Source organism: Misgurnus anguillicaudatus, chromosome 2 (assembly GCF_027580225.2).
Source record: "Misgurnus anguillicaudatus chromosome 2, ASM2758022v2, whole genome shotgun sequence".
NCBI lineage: Eukaryota > Metazoa > Chordata > Actinopteri > Cypriniformes > Cobitidae > Misgurnus > Misgurnus anguillicaudatus.
The window spans coordinates 15,437,034-15,452,500 of NC_073338.2; the positions used below are offsets into that span (position 1 = coordinate 15,437,034).

The window sequence follows — 15,467 nt, forward strand, 5'->3', positions numbered from 1 at the left end:
GAGGGGGTTTTATTGTGTCTGTTTTGTCAGAGGCCGTTTCTCAATGTCAAGGATACTTCCTTGGCAGGACTAGTCCTTACAAGTCACTTCCTTCAGAGGCTACGAGGCTCCTCTTTAGAGTTTGGAGAGCACGTAAATGGAACAGGCTAGCAAGTGCATGTCATTGGGTCATTACGTCAGTAATAATGTGTGCTTTCGGCGCTCCGCACATAGGATTGTGAGTGATTTGAGAGCGCAAAGAGCGCGAAGGATACACATATGCATTCTTTTCTATATATGGGATATTTTTCGAATGAAAGACTCAGTCCTTGGTTGCATTTCCAAGCATTCTCGACACTGGAACAGTCCTTCGACGGATGTCGATGACGTAGCATCCCTAAAATTCTGGCTTTCGAGAATCCTTCCTTTACATTGAGAAAGAGCCCGAGATCATGTGCATAGACCTCAACTCTAAAACGCAACAGGCTATCACATATGGTTGTTAATGTTCATCGGGTTTGTGAACAACTGATGATGAAGTGCACAGTTTTTGGTAACTCATGCTGGACTGATAAGGAGTAGGTGCTGATGTCACAGAAGCCCACTTTAAGCCCGTTGGCATGAGCAGAACAAAGGTTTACTGTCATGCCTCTTGTTTTCATTAAAATTATTGAGTTTCTTAATTAAACGGAGTATTAACAAGACTACAGAGAGTAACTGCATTACTTTACTACTGTTTGGCATCAAATAGTTTTTATGCATTTTATGCATGGTTTTATTTTCATCCCATTTTGGTGTGTAACTTTAAAAAAAGTTTGATTATTTTATTGGTTTGTAGTCCAACTCAGATTCTTTAAATTAATATTAATACAATTATACAAAAACTTTTTTTTAATAATTATTTTAAGACATTTTCGGCCAAATGCATCCAGAACTGTCGGTATCGGCCCAGAATTTTCCTTCAATGCATCACTACGCAAAATGATATTAAATATTTAAAGATCAATGTGACAAAATAATGAAATGTTTTTTTTAAGAGGTTAGTTCTCTGTGATAGTTTTGTGCTGATAGTTACTTGTTTGAGGTAGTTGTAATCTTCAGGCCTCAAGAGCTTAAACTCATCTCTCTCCTCTTCTGAAGCCCCGGTCAACAGATAGTAAAAAACATGGTAATTCCTGCCAGTCGAGGATTAAACAGATATGTCATAAACCCACACATACACATTTTTATATATGCACTACTATATATAGAAGCATAAAGAGATTCAGAAAGATGAATATTTAAAAAAAACACCAAAAGAAATGTATGCAGTGACACATATAATGTAATCTATAATGTAATGTGTTACATGTTTAGTAACAAGTTAGGTGTAAAATGTATTTAAAGATCAGTGTGGGATATTTGTGTTACCTTTCTGTCTTTCCTCTGGATACTAGACGGCATTTCTCTAATAAGTACTTCTCAACAACAGCCCTAAAACAATTCAACAAACATAAGAAATTTAAAATAAAATGTATTTAAAGTAGACGGAGGAGATTATGGGATATATCAGATTTAAACCTGCATGAGCGCTAACCACAAGGTCATGTCTCCTACCAATTCTTGCATTTTAATAGCATACTGAATTAATATGTTTTATTAAACACCAGAATGTAACGTTCATGTTCTGTACATGTTGAGCAGCATATGATTAAGTGCATTAACATCATGTTTTCAATGTTTTGAAAATATGTCTGACGATGAGCTGTCATCTTTCTGACAGGGATCGTGCAGAAACACATGTGACTCACCCTCTCACAACGCCACTCTCCAGATAATTGACTTGAATGAACTTTCCGAAGCGGCTGGAGTTGTTGTTGTATGCTGTTTTGGCATTGCCAAAGGCCTGACGACACCAAAGAGACATGAATCAGATCAAAATGCACAAACAAAACTATTTCAGACAAAACATTGATACGGTTATCACGAATGCTGCGAAACTAAAAGAGAGGAGGCAAAAGATGTGAACAACAACCATTAAAATCAGAATTTAGTCAAACCATAGAAACTGAGGTCACAGCAAACATAGTTTCATGGTAGTGGTTTTAGCTATTATTATCAGAAGCACAAACCGCAGTAAGTAGCTGGTCGCCAAAGTGCTTGGAATAAAATAAAAAGAGGCCAATGCGAACCACTGGCACTCATACCCTAATATGTAATATAGGGCTGCAATAACTAAATCAACAAAATATATCATATAAAATATAATATTCGATTATAAAAATTTCATTATCAATTCGTTGGTTTGTAACGTCATATGCTCCCACAGAATGGTCGTTTTGGACACAGGACCAGTGTCTACTTCATACAGCAAGATATATTAGTAAAACTCAAAGTGTGGCTTTTGCATTTTTGTGTGTGAAAAGTACACTTCTACATATGAATACCTTGATTTAGGGTTTTATTTGGCTATAATAAGTGAAAAATCTAATTGAATATAGGCCAGATTAACTAGCACAAATCATCATTTTGGCGTTAAATAACGCCTGTCAGGATTTACTAAAGATGCGCAGTGAATAATTAGCGCTGAAAGGTGTGATCTAGTTATTTTTGCGACTGACCTTATTGCATATGCATTTCTAGAAGTTTCTCTTTCAGACGCAAAATTTACAGGAGATTATTTAAATGATTCACGAAACACAATTTACGAATGTTTGCGTGTGTGATATTACTGGTATTTGCGCAGTTATTAAGCATGTCTTAAAGGTGCTCTAAGCGAAGTCACGCGTTTTAGACCATAAAACATTTTTTGTTACATACAGCAAACATCTCACTATCTGCTTGCTGCCTGTCCGCTGATCAAACTGTAAAAAAAAACGTGATCTCTGTAGACAGCCCAGGCTCCACAAACTTCAAGATAAACACACAGTGGCTAAACCTAGCACCACGAAACAAAACAAAGTGTTCCAGCCAATAAACGACAAAAGGATTTGGGGGTGGGGGTTGGGCGCATTCATGAAAGCACAGAAGGGAGGGGGATGAGTTAGCTACACTCCGTCTGTTTGAAAACAATTCAAACATCAACAAAAACTGATGTCTCGTAGATTCGCTTAGAGCGCCTTTAAATCATTTTGCGCTTGAAATAGCTGCAATTGTTGCTGATAGGAGAGGCATCACAGAGCGTATGGTACAAGGCAGAGGATTGTTTTAACATGTATCAGTTGCTTGCCAAGCCATGTTACCTTTTATTTGCTGGAGGAAATAAAATAAGAGTCACTAGGAGACTCTAGTTCTTTTAAAACTTAATTTTTCGTCCTCTAATCCTTTACAGCAGGGGTCGGCAACAGGCGGCCCGCGGGCCAAAAGTGGCCCGCCAGCAATATTTTCTGGCCCACCGGATTAATTTGAAGTCCGTTTTTACATTTTTTTTATCAGACTTTTTTATTTTACAATAACAGTTTACAAAAATGGCCCCTTGTATCATTCCTTAATTCGTTTTTTCAAATCAAAACCAAAAAGAAAGTAAAGAAAAACGACTTGTTTTTCTATTATTTATTTCCTGAACTTAAATCAAACGACTCGTTTTCCGAATGTGCGCTCAGATCAAAAATAAAAAAATTAAAGAAAACGGGTTCAGACAAATTTTAATTGAACACCTTAGCAGACATATACCAATGAAATAAATTTAAACAGAACAGATTACATTTTAATAAGGGTTTTAATAAGGGTTTGAATAGCAACCATGCTTTCCTGTAAGTCTCATTCTCTTACAGTCCGACTTTTGAACTTTTTTCATTATTATTTATTCGCGTATAACACACTGATAAATAATATGTATTACCTGATAAAAAATATTTGCACTAAATGCTGCACAAAACTCTTCCTCCAGCCCAGAGGTCCCCAACCACTGGGTCGTGGACAAGTTGCCACCGCAAAAAATGCGTATAATAGCTAGTTTAATCTTAACGGGCCGTTCTTTCTTTTTTCTCTACCAGCGCATCCGCGATCATAACTGTCATTAGAGTTTGATCATACTTCTAAAACACAATCGATCAAACAATTGCAGAGATATGACTTCATGAATCTTTGCAAATTTACCTCATAAATGCGTGCCTCCGCGCATAGCTGCAACTCCTCCTTCTCATCTTCTCCTTCACTACTCATTTTTCTTCTGTTCTGTTACTTGAACTTGGGGCTCGAGCCCGACCTAAGGTTCGACCTGCCTTCGAGAACACCAAGTCAATTTCATTTACCGTTAATTATTAAGACTAAATGGGCAGGTAAATTCGTTAAAAAATTAAAGTAATCCGCCAAAATACGGTTTTACAAGTCTATTAAAATAAAGCCATTATTAATTTTTCCTAACGCATAGTTCTTTGATTTTTGCCTCCATTTAAAACGTTATAAATTTGGCAAAGGAGGATTTTCAGCAATTTGTTTGAACAGCAACTTCGCAACCAACTATGGTTTCGGTTTATGTTGGTTAGAAATTTGAGTGAGAGGCTTTGTCCTATTTAATTTATTATTTATATTTCATTATTTTTTCTGTGACATTTTTTCTCTGCTGACAATGCAATGTTAAAATAATATTTATATTGGCACGAACACAATTTTTGTATAGCATTTATAATTGTTATAGGCTACTTCATCTCTCTCTTTTGGTTAGAGACATTTGAATGTGAGATTCTAGAAACGAGATCTAACGTTAAGTTTTTTCCCGGACCCGTCAGGTCGGGAAATAAATCGGGTGAACACAGAGTGTATTTTAAGCAGTTTACTGAATAGAACCTTGTCGGAGCTGGACAAAAAAAAACAGTCCAGTGGAGACCTCCTTAAACCTAAGTTGTGTATGTGTGTGTCTCGGATAAATTTAATTAAAAATGAATACAGTTCAAAAGTCGGACTGTAAGAGTCTTTCATGAGAGCATAAATGCCTGTAATATGTTACCACTATAGTACTTGATCTGTTTAAAATGATTTCATTGATATATTATGCCTATAAAGGTGTTAAAAATAAATAAAAATTTTGTTTAATCCACACAATCAGAAAACCCGTGGTGGTTAATTTTTTCATTTTTGTTTTTAATTTGAAAAAAACGATTGAACGAATGATACACAGACCCATAACCATGTTTTAAGCAATTTTTAATGCCGTCTTTCGTCTTTTAAATAGAAAATAAAGACAATGTTTCTTGACAAAAGATCAGATAGCTTATACTAGGCTAATTTAACACGTAAGTGTGCCAACAGCAGTTGGCCCGCCATCTACTGGCTAAAAAAATATTGGCCCGCGGCCAAAGTTACTTGCCGACCCCTGCTTTACAGTGTACTATGGCTTTGTTAGCTGGGATTTTCCGCTGCGATGTCCGTGGTGCTGAACTCAAGCGCATCAGGCGTTAGTAGATCACCCGCACCTCATCAGCTCTGCTTATTTGCGATCCTGAACTAATTTGCGCTGCTCTTTATAGATAGCGTTGGTCATTATGGAAATCAGCTGTTGCGCCTGTGTTATTTAATTTGCGCCTTTTTAGTGAATAACCCGCAGATATGACCACTCCCATCGACGCTTTTTTTGGAATTGCGCTTTTGCGCTAATCTGCCCCGTTTAGTAAATCTGGCCCTATGCGTTTAGGTTTTTATCAGATTAGTCAATTAATCGAAAAAAAATACTCGTCCGACTAATCGATTATGAAGATAATCATTAGTTGCAGCCTTAATCTAATACAGATAATTTATTTCATAATTAAAAGTCTTAACAAAAATTCAACAATTCAATCTACTCAGAAACTTCTAGCATTACTGTCTAAGGTGTATAAACAACAACAACAAGTAAGCCAAGTTTTTACACTATGGGTAAAACGTGTGGGTGTGTGGTACTAAAAATGTCTCTCTTTGTATCGGCCCATTAGGCAAACCCAAATTATTTTTGCAATACAGGCGGGTAGTGATGCAGAAATGACACTGTAGCTTTAATAATATTATCTGTGAAAGACTCTGACACAAGCGGCAAGCATGCAACAACACGTTTGCATGTTTTTCCCTATTGATTTTCAATACATGCATACTTTCAACACAACCTGAGCACACACCGTGGAGTGTTGTTGCTGTAAACTTGCTGTAGTTTGGTTTTACAGACATCTAGTATTTCCCCTTCATGAAACCTAATACAGTATGAAAAATACTAAAAGGGCCAGAAAACCTCTTGAATAGAGAGGAAAGTGAATGAGAATCTGTTAGTTTTTATCAGCGAGCCTATCGCAACCTGTCTTAACATGTTGACGTACAGCCATTCTTTCTTGTATTCTGACAAAGGCAACGCCCAGGGCTTCGACAACTGGAGCGGAGAAATTCAGACTTATCAGCTCAACCCAGGCCTACATTAGTCTAGATCAGATCTCACAACTCTATACTCTTGCTATGCTTTATTTTAGTGGAGAGGTGAAACCAGAAACACAAAGGTGACAGCCAAATCCTCAGATGCACATAATATTAGTATAATGCAATGACGCTGCACAGAGAGTATGAGAAAACCAATAAAAAATAAATAAATTCAGACTTACAACTGTAATGCCATTATAAAGATACTTAACTTCCTTTTTTGTTTTTTTCTTTTGTTACCGTTTTTACTTGTTTTATACACTTTCAACAGGTGCAGCAGTTTTTGGTTGTTCCTCAAAAAGCATTCAAGCACTTTTTAAACAGTGGTTAAATTCGACCTCTTCAAATTTTTTACTCTTAAAAATAAAGGTGCTTAAAAGGTCCTTCAGACCAATGTCATAGAAAAGGGGTTTTCAAGCTGAGGGTGGGGACTTACTTGTGGGTCGCACAGTGGAATAGGTTAGTCACGCAAGTTGTAGTAGCGGCCGGTGAATAAACAATAAACAGTTTAGTCCAACTAATGACATTCATTTTGATATGATATATCATAAGATAATTTCATATTGCAGTTAAACTTTCATTAATAAAATGACAAGGATAATAAAAAGTACTTAATTACAAGATAAAAACAATTATGTTCTGATTTTCCATTTATATTGTTGGGTCCCAGGATAGATTATAAAAATAAATTAAAACTGCAAGCAGTGATGGAAGGGCCCTCGCACACCTGACACCGCCACGCCGTGGCATAAGAATTAAAGGGAACAGTAGTAAATAGGCATTTAAGCATGTAAACATAGATGAACCATTTAAAAGTGTAGTATAATGTGCCACATTTCCTGTTGCTAATTACAAATGACAGCGAGGTAGCATCGTGTAAGATAGCATGAGAGAGAGAGAGAGAGAGAGAGAGAGAGAGAGAGTGAGCGAGTGTGTGTGAGTATGAGTGACTACATGTAAATATTGGCACGTAGATGTGTCAGGACTCTTATCAATCATGTGAAGTTTGGGACAAATCCGACATTGCATTATCATTGTAAACATGTTACTTCCTGTTACCAGCTGGTGGCGCTATGACCATAACTGACTATTGGCATCATAAGTGACTATCAGTGATGGGAGTAACGCGTTACAAAGTAACTGTAACTGTAACTCCACTACTTTTAGCAGTAACGAGCATGTAACGAAGTATTTTTTTTTAATCAAGTAACGCAATTACAATTACTGAAATTTAAATGAGTTCGTTACTCGCGTTGCTCTATTTTGTAAAAAATAGAGAAGACATATCTGACGTCGCAGGACCGTAGTTGGCGGCGCACTGATTAATTACACTTTATCATAGCTCACAGTGCATATAGAATGAACATTAAAAAATCTAAACGGGACAACATACCTTTGTTTAAAAAAAGTCATAATCCATCCGTTCTCATGTTTGTAAATTATCTTCACCAAGCAATCGCAGTATGACATCAACTTGCATTTGTAGTCCACAAAGGTAATAAATCTAAGAAATGTTCATATATTCTTAGATGTTTACATCGGCTTCATGGCAGAGAACGATCCACGATTGTTGTTTCCACAAAAATATTCACACTGCACTGTACACCCGTGTTAAAACTCCATAGTATGTGTGAGCTCGCTTTTAGTTTTAGTTTCAGTCTCTCTGTATCCGAACAAACAATCCACTCGCTCTGTGTCTGTCTGACAAAACAATCCACTCGCTCTGTGTCCGTCCGACAAAACAATCCACGTAGCCAACTCCGTTTTCTGATTAAATATCTTCCTTTAATCCTGTGTATCATTTAAATCCAACAGAAAACAAACAATATATGACCAAAGAGCGCAGTCCCTGTGTTCCAATGCAAGGGCTGCACCCTACTAAGCATGCGATAAAAGGTGAACACTCTGCCTTTCAAGGCGCTCAGAAGTTTGCGACGAGAACTGAAATGAGACGGTCTAACCTTCGGAAGACCCATAGTTTGCCTCATCTGCTGCACGCGCAATCGCGCCTGTCAGCAGGACACAGCGGAGACGTTTCTAACTTATTAAAATAAATATGAAATCAGAAAAATTATAATTTATTTTAGAAAATATGACATGTTGACACAATTGTCTCCAAGTTTTTAAAGAGACACTACACAATTTTAACACATTATATATTTTTGTAAACATGCAGAATATTTGTCTAAATGGTCTAAATGATATACATAAATAAACTAAGTTTACATATTAATATAATTTCTAACAAAAATATTCAAAGGTTGAATCTAAAGCAAAATAGGCTCCTACAGTATGTGATATATTAGAGTCTTACGTGTAAAATAGCCCATCCATATCATTTTATTGTTTGACTGTTCAGTACTGTTCATATTTACATTTAAAAAGCAGACATAAAAGTAACTTAAAAGTTACTTTTCTAAGTAACTAATTACTTTTGATATACAGTAACTGGTACAGTAATTCAGTTACTTTTAAAAGAAGTAACTAGTAACTGTAACTAATTACTAATTTTCAGTAACTTGGCCAACACTGGTGACTATTGACATGTAGATGTGTTCAGTCCAGGACTCTTATTAATCATGTGAAGTTTGGGACAGATCAGACATTGCATAATCAGTGTAAACATGTCACTTCCTGTTGCCAGCTGGTGGCGCTATAACCATAAGTGACTATTGACATGTAGATGTGTTCACTCCAGGACTCTTATTAATCATGTGAAGTTTGGGACAGATCAGACATTGGATAATCATTGTAAACATGTCACTTCCTGTTGCCAGCTGGTGGCGCTATAACCATAAGTGACTAATGACATGTAGATGTGTTCACTCCAGGACTCTTATTAATCATGTGAAGTTTGGGACAGATCAGACATTGGATAATCATTGTAAACATGTCACTTCCTGTTGCCAGCTGGTGGCGCTATAACCATAAGTGACTATTGACATGTAGATGTGTTCAGTCCAGGACTCTTATTAATCATGTGAAGTTTGGGACAGATCAGACATTGGATAATCATTGTAAACATGTCACTTCCTGTTGCCAGCTGGTGGCGCTATAACCATAAGTGACTATTGACATGTAGATGTGTTCAGGTCATGACTCTTAGCAATCATGTGAAGTTTGGGACAGATCGGACACTGTATGCCTGAGTTCCAGCAACCTGTTTCATAGCGAAACATCAAACTTTGGCTGGCCGAAATAGACACAAATTTTAATATAGAATCAAATCCTTCGCAATTTAGCATCACAAAGGCCTTAAGATGACACTCGCCAAATATGATGATGATCCGACGAAAACTGTAGGAGGAGTTAGTTAAAGTATTACTGCTGGAAATGAGAAAAACTGAGCCAAAATCTGAGAAATAATTCAAAATAGCTGACTTCCTGTTTGGTGTAGGGCGTTGCTCCAAAGAGACTTTTTTGTAGGGCTTGTAATAATACATGAGCATACCGAAATTCGTACATGTAAGTTAAACACAGTCCAAGGGCTGCTTCATTCAATATTTGAAAGTGGCGCTAAAACATGTTCCTTCAGGTTGCCAGCTGGTGGCGCTATGGCTATAAATGAAAATTGTTATGTAGATGTGTTCAGGTCAGGACTCTTAGCAATCATGTGAAATTTGGGACAGATCGGACACTGTATGCATGAGTTCCAGCAACTTCCTGTTTCATTGGAAAACATCAAACTTTGTCGGGCCAGAACCGACACAAATTTTTAAGTAGAGTCAAATCCTTCGCAATTTAGCATCACAAAGGCCTTAAGATGACACTCACCAAATATGAAGATGATTTGACGAAAACTGTAGGAGGAGTTAGTTAAAGTATGACGCCTGGAAATGACAAAAACTGCGCCCAAATCACAAAAATAACTCAGAATAGCTGACTTCCTGTTTGGTTTACGGCTTCGCTCCAAGAGACTTTTTTGTAGGTCTTGTCATGCTACAGACGCGTACCGAATTTCGTAATTGTACGTCAAACACAGTCCGAGGGCTGCTTCGTTGAAAATTTGTAGGTGGCGCTATAGAGCCATTTTCTCACGCCTAATTCTAAAGCATACACCACATGTAAATTTTCATCACTCTTGACATCTGTGCAAAATTTCATGAGTTTTCGAGTATGTTTAGGCCCTCTAAAGTCCCGCTGAAGTCGGAGAAAAAGAAAAAAAATAATAAATATAGCTGCAAGCAGCGATGGCGGGCCCTCGCACGTTTGTTTACCGCTACACGGTGCCTCCGAGAAAACGATGCACGGTGGGCAAGTGCATCAAGTGGGTAAATATCATGCTGCTACTGACCCATTTAGGTACTGTTGGTAAAAGAAACCCCACATTTTAGACAAACGGGGGCGCTAGTGAGCCACTAAATAGACACGCCTTTATCTGACGTTTTTGTCAACACTTAACAGCCGACAAATCTGATGTGTGTGCCAAATTTAAAGTTAATCTAAGCAAACCAAGAGCCTTAAATATGCCTGAAATAAAAGTAAAGTTTGACACGTTGCCATGGGAACAGCGTTAGAGATGTCAAAAATTCCTTCGCAATTTAGCGTCTACAATGTCTCAGCATCATGTTGACAACTTCTGGTGTGAATTGCATTATTTCCCTAGAAGGAGTATTAAAAAGAACATTGCATGCGACTGTCAGGCTTAAATAAGCCTTTAAAATGAAAGTAAAAAGTTTGACGCGTTGCCATGGGAACAGCGTTTGAGATATCAAAAATCCCTTCACTATTTATCATCTCCAATGTCTCGGCATCATGTTGACCACGTTTGGTGTCAATCGCATGAATATCCTAGAAGGAGTATTGAAAAGTTTACTGCATGCAACTGAAGGGCTTAAATATGCCTTTAAAATGAAAGTAAAGTTTGACGCGTTGTCATGGGAACAACGTTTGAGATATCAAAAATCCCTTCGCAATTTATCATCTACTATGTCTTGGCATCATGATGACCACTTTTGGTGTCAATCGCATAAACATTCTAGGACGAGTATTTAAAAGAACATCACATGGAACTGTCAAAAAAATCAACCTTTGTGACTGCAACACTTCCTGGCGCCTGGTGGTGGCGCTATACCCGAGACTTACAATAGGCACATCGATGCGATCGGAATCTTCAGACGAACAAACACCCCGCGTGTCATCACTATAAGACATTTTTTGCCTTAGATATTAGACACTTCCTGTTTCTCGGATTTCGCCATGACTTTGCCGCTTCGCCATGGCAACACCGTTCGAGATATCAAAAATCCCTTCGCAATTTAGCAAGTCCAATGTCTTGACATCATGATCACCACATTTGGTGTCATTTGCATGAATCCCCTAGGAGGAGTATTCAAAAGTTCACAGCATGCATTTTTTAAACAATCCAAAATGGCGGACTTCCTGTTGGGCGGAGCTAAAATGTTAGAGGGCAAAAGTTGTTCGGGTCGATGAGATCTATATGTGTACCAACTTTCGTAAATGTGCGTACATGTTTGCCCGATCTGTGCACTCCTGTTTGTTTTTGCATTACAGGGGGCGCTACAGAGCCCCCGTGTCACGCCCGTGTTCCAGCCTTTGGCTTTCTGCGATCACGGACGACTCTGATGTCTGTGCCAAATTTCAAGAGTTTTCGAGTATGTTAAGGCCCCCAAAATGTCCAAAAGTGTTGAAAAAACAAAAAAAAAAAAAAAATAAAAATAAAAAATATAGCTGCAAGCAGCGATGGCGGGCCCTCGCACGTTTATTTACTGCTATACGGTGCCTTAGAGAAAACGATGCACGGTGGGCAAGTGCATCAAGTGGGTAAATATCAGTGGATTATTTTATGTTGTTACTGACCCATTTGTGGACTGTAGGTAAAAGAAACCCCACATTTTAGACAAAGGGGGCACTAGTGAGCCACTTAAGAGACACGCCTATGTCTGACCTTTTTGACCACACTTAACAGCCGACAACTCTGATGTGTGTTAACTTTTAGGTTAATCTAAGCACGCCAAGAGCACTAAATATGCCTGAAATAAAAGTAAAGTTTGGGGCGTTGGCATGGGAACAGCGTTCGAGATGTCAAAAATTCCTTCGCAATTTATCATCTACAATGTCTCAGTATCATGTTGACCACTTTTGGTGTGAATCGCATGAATATCCTAGAAGGAGTATTTAAAAGAACATTGGATGGAACAGTCAAAAAAATCAACCTTTATGACTGCAACACTTCCTGGCGCCTGGTGGTGGCGCTATACCCGGGAGTCACAATAGGCACATCGATGCGATCGGAATCTTCAGACGAACAAACACCCCGCGTGTCATCACAATAAGACATTTTTTGCCTTAGATATTAGACACTTCCTGTTTCTCTGATTTCGCCATGACTTTGTCGCTTCGCCATGGCAGAACCGTTTGAGATATCAAAAATCCCTTCGCAATTTAGCAAGTACAATGTCTCGACATCATGATCACCACGTTTGGTGTCATTCGCATGAATCCCCTAGAAGGAGTATTCAAAAGTTCACCGCATGCATTTTTTAAACAATCCAAAATAGCCGACTTCCTGTTGGGCGGAGCTTAAATGTTAGAGGGCGAAAGTTGTTCGGGTCGATGAGATCTATATGCGTACCAACTCTCGTACAAGTGCGTACATTTTTGCCCGATCTGTGCCCCAATGTTTGTTTTCGCATTACAGGGGGCGCTACAGAGTCCCCGTGCCACGCCCGTGTTCCAGCCTTTGGATTTCGGCGATGACGGACGACTTTGACGTCTGTGCCAAATTTCAAGAGTTTTCGAGTATGTTAAGGCACCCAAAAAGTCCAAAAGTGTTAAAAAAAATAAAAACAAAAAAAAATAATAATAATAATAAATATAGCTGCAAGCAGCGATGGCGGGCCCTCGCACGTTTATTTACCGCTACACGGTGCCTCCGAGAAAACGATGCACGGTGGGCAAGTGCATCAAGTGGGTAAATATCAGGGGACTACCCATTAAGGGACTGTAGGTAAATGAAACCCAACATTTTAGATAAACGGGGGCGCTAGTGAGCCACTAAATAGACACGCCTTTATCTGACGTTTTTGTCAACACTTAACAGCCGACAACTTTGATGTGTGTGCCAAATTTAAAGTTAATCTAAGCACGCCAAGAGCCTTAAATATGCCTGAAATAAAAGTAAAGTTTGACGCATTGCCATGGGAACAGCGTTCGAGATGTCAAAAATTCCTTCGCAATTTATCATCTACAATGTCTCGGCATCATGTTGACCACTTCTTGAGTCAATCGCATGAATCCCATACAAGGAGTATTTAAAGGTTCACAGCATGTAACAGTCAGCCTTAAATATGCTGGAAAGTGAAAGCAAAGTTTGACGCGTTGCCATGGGAACAGCGTTTGAGATATCAAAAATCCCTTCGCAATTTATCATCTACAATGTCTCACCATTATGTTGACCACTTCTGGAGTCAATCACATTATTTCCTCAGGAGGAGTATTTAAAAGTTTACCGCATGCAGATGTAAGGTTTAAATATGCCTTAAAAACGAAAGTAAAGTTTGACAGGTTGCCATGGGAACAGCGTTTGAGATATCAAAAATCCCTTCGCAATTTATCATCTACAATGTCTCGGCATCATGTTGACCACTTTTGGTAACAATCGTATGAAAATCCTAGAAGGAGTATTTAAAAGAACATCGCATGGAACTGTGAAAAAAAATCACCTTTGTGACTGACACACTTCCTGGCGCCTGGTGGTGGCGCTATACCCGGGAGTCACAATAGGCACATCGATGCGATCGAAATCTTTAGACGAACAAACATCCCGCATGGCATCACAATAAGATATTTTTTGCCTCAGATATTAGACACTTCCTGTTTCTCTGAATTCGCCATGAATTCGTCGCCTCGCCATGGCGGAACCGTTCGAGATATCAAAAATCCCTTCGCAATTTAGCAAGTCCAATGTCTCGACATCATGTTCACCACTTTTGGTGTCAATCGCATTCATCCTCTAGGAGGAGTATTTAAAAGTTCACCGCATGCATTTTTTAAACAATCCAAAATGGCGGACTTCCTGTTGGGCGGAGCTAAAATGTTAGAGGGCGAAAGTTGTTCGGGTCGATGAGATCAATATGTGTACCAACTTTCGTAAATGTGCGTACATGTTTGCCCGATCTGCGCACTACTGTTTGTTTTTGCATTACAGGGGGCGCTACAGAGCCCCCGTGCCACGCCCGTGTTCCAGCCTTTGTCTGTTCGCAATGACGAACGACTCTAACGTCTGTGCCAAATTTCAAGAGTTTTCGAGTATGTTAAGGCACCCAAAATGCCCAAAAGTGTTAAAAAAAATAAAAATAAAAATAAAAATAAAAAAAAAAAAAATAATAAATTTGAGCAAAAACAATAGGGCTTCGCACCTTTCGGTGCAGGCCATTCTGGCCTGCTCCTCGGTGCTCGGGCCCTAATAAAAAATATAGCTGCAAGCAGCAATGGCGGGCCCTCGCACGTATTTTTACCGCTACACTGTGCCTCCGAGAAAACGATGCACGGTGGGCAAGTGCATCAAGTGGGTAAATATCGGTGGACTATTTATGTTGTTACTGACCCAATTGGGCACTGTAGGTAAAAGAAACCCATCATTTTGGACAAACGGGGGCGCTAGTGAGCGACTTAAGAGGCAAACCTATGTCTGACCTGTTTGTCAACACTTAACAGTTGACAACTCTGATGTGTGTGCCAAATTTGAAGTTAATCTAAGCATGCCAAGAGGCTTAAATATTCCTGAAATAATAGTAAACTTTGATGCGTTGCCATGGCAACAGCGTTCGAGATGTCAAAAATCCCTTCGTATTTTATCATCTCCAATGTCTCAGCATCATGTTGACCACGTTTGGTGTCAATCGCATGAATATCCTAAAAGGAGTATTGAAAAGTTCACTGCATGCAACTCCTAAATATGCTTTTAAAATGAAAGTAAAGTTTGACGCGCTGTCATGGGAACAACGTTCGAGATATCAAAAATCCCTTCGCAATTTATCATCTACTATGTCTTGGCATCATGTTGACCACTTTTGGTGTCAATCGCATAAACATTCTAGGAGGAGTATTTAAAAGAACATCACATGGAACTGTCAAAAAAAATCAACCTTTGTGACTGCAACACTTCC

At 38.7% G+C, this 15,467-nt stretch overlaps 1 protein-coding gene across 7 annotated transcripts in view; it reads right to left on the bottom strand.

Moving 5' to 3' along the window:
- Nucleotides 1–15,467, bottom strand: part of LOC129441879 (myosin IXb) — a 76,392-nt gene that overhangs the window by 44,195 nt on the left and 16,730 nt on the right. For all 7 annotated transcript variants that reach the window (XM_055201613.2, XM_055201611.2, XM_055201610.2 and 4 more), the window contains exons 3-5: nt 1,770–1,864; nt 1,390–1,452; nt 1,055–1,154 (exon numbers count right to left, since the gene is read on the bottom strand). In XM_055201613.2, coding sequence (XP_055057588.2) covers nt 1,055–1,154; nt 1,390–1,452; nt 1,770–1,864 — 258 coding nt within the window. The remainder of the gene's footprint in view (nt 1–1,054; nt 1,155–1,389; nt 1,453–1,769; nt 1,865–15,467) is intronic.